The 6,000-nt window shown below is 39.4% G+C and overlaps 1 protein-coding gene across 1 annotated transcript in view; it reads left to right on the top strand.

The window, feature by feature from the left end:
* Nucleotides 1-5,542: 5,542 nt before the first annotated feature.
* Nucleotides 5,543-6,000, top strand: part of cadm4 (cell adhesion molecule 4) — a 242,084-nt gene continuing 241,626 nt past the window's right edge. Inside the window, exon 1 of the mRNA XM_058647554.1 lies at nucleotides 5,543-5,964. Within this exon, the coding sequence (XP_058503537.1) occupies nucleotides 5,892-5,964 (73 nt within the window). The 5' untranslated portion in view covers nucleotides 5,543-5,891. The remainder of the gene's footprint in view (nucleotides 5,965-6,000) is intronic.

Raw genomic sequence — 6,000 nt, 5'->3', positions numbered from 1 at the left:
CAACTCGGAAAAAGACTGGCTAACAAGTATGAGTCTGTAAATAGGCGTGTCCAAAGGACATAGATCAAATGTATGCAATTGTGCAGACCTACAATCGATCAGACGAATGATCGGGATGACAAATGCCAGCGATGTAAAATGTGTCAACAAATGTGCTTGTAGTTTTCCGGGAGCGGTGGCTATCTAGTAATGGCATCTAACCACTGTTTACCGGTTGAGCTCCGTTGGAGCAAGTCACTTGGAATGAAAGCAACAGCCAAATCAAAAGATAGCTGCTCTTTGGTGGCCACAATGTTGGATGTATACGAAAGCTGCTAGATGTTTCCACTGCATAAAGCCCACCAGGGGAAAAAAAGCTGTTTGAGATTGGAGATCCGGTAGTTGGCCAAAACGACGTCCTTGCCAGACGTGTCTGCAGAAAACAAATCGCTGGCAGATTCAAAACTTAAAAGTGTTGATTAAGCCTGTGTTTCTCAGAATAGCGATGATGTGTCCCAGTGTGATTTGTTTTATAAGACAGAACGAGACATCAGCAACATTGTGCAGTGAAGTGAAATAAATGGCTGCGAACATGTTGGAGCATGACTGGAAACACAAAGACGAGCCCAGGAAATATGTTTCACAATTGAATTTTATTGCTCAAAATACGTGGTCTTTTGTCCCCGCCCACCCCTGTGCTGCCACTGTATACACACAAATGCTCCCTCAGTCTGGTCTGATAGTATTGCCTCAGAGTCCATTTTGGGGTAACCTGACTTTGCCATTTACTGATTATTTTTCTTAAATAATTTTAAAAAAAATGTTTTTTAATAAATTGAAGAACAACAATAAACACCAAACGTTACACACTGCAGCTTTAAAGCTGTTCATACAGCACCTTTGTAGCTTAAACACTGGTTTCAGTTAGTGCAACACTAGTCTCTTGAAGCCTTTATCAACATTCTTACATCATTAATATGAAATCAACTTCAAAATCTATTTCAACCATAATTATAATTATACTTTACACAGTTCCTCACATCTCTTAAATTAAGCGTTTTGGTCTCAGAATGTGTCTCTTTGAACATTGTCTGTCTTTCCTTTTTTTATGTCTGTCTCTGGTGTTTTTCCTCCTAATTATTCACTTTGAGTGTCATGTCATTTTTGTTACTGCTAATGACTGACAATGGTTTGGTTTTTGGCTCTTTTTGTTCACTTGTCTTCTGTTTCTCAGCATTATGTGTCCTATGATCACTTCCTGTTTCTTTGCAAAACATATTTTTTTGCAATGCTTAGCAAATTTGAATTGTTTAGAAGGTCTGATGAAACCACACTCTATTGTCTTGCACTCCAATCACAATTTGAGCCCCTAAAACAGAATCGCACAGTGTCTGGAAGCTAAATGATGGACCAGTATCTTTGTATACTGTCTCTGAATGTATACCTTGTGTCTTGATTTTCTCCAGTGTGCAGTACATACAACACTGACTCACAGCAAACATTGACTAATACATTGAAGCCCTATTTGCAACTGTACGCCATCACCCACTGCTGTCCTCGTCATGGTCACTTGGGTTTGTGTGTTCATGCCGCGTATGTTGTGTCAAATGTCGGGAAAATGGAGGAGCGAAGTTTGTTGCTGAAGCAGGTGTTTTCCCTCATTACTTCCTGACAATGCCCCATCTGGTGTCGGGGAAGCTGCTGCCGCTGACTCCCTGCCAAGTGGGGAACAAACACTCGCGGGGAGGCTGACAGGGAAAAATGGGAGGGAAGATTTGGGGAAGGAGCAGGGAAGATGTTATCGTCACCAAAACAACAAGGTTAAAACTTTGTGTCAAGACAGAAACTCGCTATGCAGAGAGAGCCTGGAGCTGAGACTTCAAGATTTTGCACAGATCCATAAGTAAATTTCAAATAAGAGGTTGAAGGGTTCAAAGTAACTTTGTGGAAGTCAAGGGGATAAATATTAATATTAATGCTAACTGAATACTTTGATGCTTCACTCTCTGTTTGAACTTTTCTCCCTGTTTGAACCAAACTGACCAAAGTGTCTGGAGGATTTGTGACGGATGAGCGAGAGAGAGAGCGAGAGAGAGAGAGGGAGAGAGAGAGAGACCAATGACATGTCATAATCAATGTTACCTGAGGAGGGCGCCAAAGACACAGTTTCAAAAAAAACATTCATCCAGGTCTTGGAGCCACTGAAGCCCACTAGCTTAGGGAGAGGACAAAAAAAAAGTGTGGAAATGTGGAAATAGAAACCATTTTCATAATGGAGCGGCACTCTCTGACTAGAAAACACAATTATGGGCAAACTATGGCCACAGCATGAGGGAACTTTTTCAAGAGCCCCTTTAGCAGGATCTAATAGGCCCTGACTGCAGAGGAGCAGGAACACAGGCTCATCCAGAGCTCAAGTTTTAGTTCCGGGCCATTACCGTCTTTGCGAATGGTGAATTAACCAAATACACTCAGGTCTGTTCTCGGCTCGTCTTAATGACTCTTAAATGCATATTCTGTAGATGATGCAGCTTCAACAACACAGCGTCCCATAACCTCAACACTCCTGGGATTCATCTGGCGTGACTTTGCTGTTGTTTTTAAAAAAAAAAAAAATCCAAAAGCAATAAAACAAAAACAAGAACAAGAAACAAACATCTATGTCTGTGACAGCCTCAGAATATGACTTTTACATATATACAGTTTCAATGCTGTTCATATTCATAACATAGGGGTCTGACTTTCATGTGTTTGGCTTTGTCACTTGTGATGATACCGATAGAAAATCCTCTCTGTTTTCCACAGAGTTGACATGATCACTGCAGCATGGCAGACATGAGCATCCCTCACTCACAGTCGGTGGGTGTTAAAATGTCCAAAAAACATTTGAACATGTTAAATATTTAAATGGAGTTGACGATTGCTCATTTAGTGCACATTTGCACATCTGTTCTGATGTCTGTTCTGTTCTGAAGCCAAAGTCATTAAACTGGTTTAATCGTTTACTTCAAGTTCAGTATCACCACACTTAGAGCATCACAGTGGATACGAAAGGACAAATTAACACTAGTAACCACTTGTGTGTTTTTACTGCCCTCTCTCTAAGGTTAAAAAACAAGAATGACACTGGTTTGGTGTAAATAATACAACTAGAATTAATGCAGTTGAAAGTGTGACATTGGTATCAAGGGCCGGCTCTGCTCACTCACATGTTGGTCGTATGATGCTGGTGGCACACGTTACTACTCTTTACAGAGTATGTGATATTATATGTATTTTTCCAGTTTTTTCTTCCCAATATCTGATCCAGTACTGGACTGAAACTGATTCCATGGGGCCACGCACAGATCTGGTATATGTACTACGGAGTTAAGAGTCAAAACTCTCACATGACTGTTCTCTCTCAAGTTGAATGGCCACGTTACAGACATACAATCACCAGCCACCAACTCAAGTCATGCATTAAGTCGTGTGGACATGGTCACAATGAGCTGCTGAAGATGAAACACAGCATCGGAATGAGGAAGAAAGGTGATTTAAGTGACTTTGAAAGTGGCATGGTTTTTGTTGGTCTGAGTATTTCACAAACTCCTGAATTTCCCACACACAACCATCTCTAGTGTTTACAGATAATGATCCGAAAAAGAGAAAAATACCCAGTGAGCAACAGTTTTCTGGGTGAAAATGCCTTGCTGAGGCCAGAGGTCAGAGGAAAAATGACCAGAGTGGTTGAACATGATAGAAAGACAACATAAACTTAAATAACCACTCCTTAGACAAAAGTAAAACTAAGCTAAAGAAAATTCTTATTTCTTGCCTAAAAAAGAAATAAATCTTGGTTTTGCACTAGAAAAATAATCTCATTCCATTTTTTCTCCAGAGGAAATTACAGCTTACTTAAGATAAAACAATGGTTTGCATGAAATCCCAAATGCTCCTGGTTTGTAAATGTTTTTGTTTTTAATACAGAAGTAAAATTCACTATCATTGGTGTGTGTGAAAATATAAGAACTTCTGTATAAAACAGAATTAGAAGATATTAATTCTTAAAGTCATCTTAATCAAGTAAAGGTAGATTCATTTTAAGTAAATATTTCTTAGTTCTTTGGTACAATGGGCTAGTTTTCTCTAGCTTTGGCCTGTTTTTCCTCAGTATAAGGAACATTACAGTCTGAAAGTGTCAAGGAAAACAAGTTAGTTTTAAGTATTCTTGCAGATTATTTTTCCTAAAACAAGAACATTTAAATACATGTAAGAATGTTTGGCTTTTTTCCTCATTGGGCTGTTGTTTACAGTGTCAGTGAGTGTGTGTCTGATCAACGACCACACACTGAAAATCAGAATTCACTCACTTCAAAGGGAACAAATTGAACTTGAGTCACTTTCAATCTGGTAATCTGGACGTAACAAGGTCTGGGACGGATTATGGGCCTGTGAGCCCCTGGGCACGGATGGATATAACTTAACCTTCATTATTTGACTGAGGATCCATCAGGACATCAGTGGTGGCTAACATAGCCTATACATGGCCCTCTACAGACATCCATGATAATTATAATAATAATAATAATAATAATAATAATAATAATAATAATAATGATAACAATACTACTACTACTACTACTACAACTAATAATAAAAATAATAATAATGATAATTATAATAATGATAATATAATAACAACAATAATAACGATAATAATAATAATAATAATAATAATAATATAATAATAATGATGATAATAATAATAATGGTAATAATAATGGTAATAATAATAATAATAATTACAATGATAATAACAATAATAATAATAATAATAATAATAATAATAATAATAATAATAATAATAATATAATAATGATGATAATAATAATAATAATAATAATAACAATAATGGTAATAATAATAATAATAATAATAATAATAATAAATAATGATTTGGCTTCTGTAAAACATAATAGTAGCAAAGATATCAGGATAATAGCACAGATGCTTGAGCCTTGGGGCCCCCCGAGTCCTTTGGGCCCCTCAGTAATCTATTCAGTAATCCATCCTTGAAGAAGGTGAGTCCACCTGCAGGTGAATGAGCAGACAAAAACAAACGCTGCAGGATAATCTGTATTATCATTTATTTTTTCCCCCTTTCTTTCTCCTCAGTCCACTTCAGGATTCGATGAATGACATTGTTGTCTCTTCCAACAATAAACATCTGCTTCATCCTCATCATCTTAATCACTGTGCCACGCGCATCCTTTTCGCTCTGTGGAGCTGAATTTGGAATGAATTGCTTGTTTGCGTGTGGGAAATTAATGTTGGTTATCAATCATGTTTAGAGCGAATTGAGCGCAATTAATTGGAAGATGCAGCCTCTCTCTCTCTCTCTCCTATATACAACCCACTTCCTTTCCTTTTTTCTCTCCCCATTTAAAGCCCAACCCCTCTCTCTCCTCCACACACCCCCCTCCACCTTCTCCCGCTCCCTGCAATTGGTCAGACTGACACGCGGGGCCCGCCTCATTGGCAAAGCTTTTAAATACATTTACAATGTAAAGAAACCAAGAAAAACCGGCTAAGCCGTCGCAGTCAGGCTCAAACACACACTCTCACACAGAGAGAGAGAGAGAGAGTGAAAGTGGGTGTGTGTGTGTGTGTGTGTGTGGGAAGGAACTGGGAGCAGCAGCTTTACGCACGGAGCGCAGGAGGGAAAACACACTCACAGTCTTTCACGCACAGTCGCGCAAGACAAGCACACAAACACACACGGAGAAAGACACACGGACGCTCTGACCGCACAGTGGGAGAGTGAACCTGCGGGTTCATGTCACTGTGATTTCCCCCCTACAGAAGAGGAATACTGACTGAGAAACATCCCCACAGGAGGAGAACGACGACGAGGAGGAATAACCACAGCGATGGCTCTCGCGAACGTGTGGAACTACTGCGTCCCTCTCGCCGTGATCACCGTCGCCTGCCTGGTGCGCACTGGTAAGGCTCGAGCGGACAGAGTGGAAGAGTGTGATG

This window comes from Solea solea, chromosome 13 (assembly GCF_958295425.1).
Source record: "Solea solea chromosome 13, fSolSol10.1, whole genome shotgun sequence".
NCBI classification, from domain to species: domain Eukaryota; kingdom Metazoa; phylum Chordata; class Actinopteri; order Pleuronectiformes; family Soleidae; genus Solea; species Solea solea.
The sequence above is the reverse complement of the archived record's forward strand: the minus strand, read 5'-3'. Positions and strand labels throughout refer to the sequence as shown.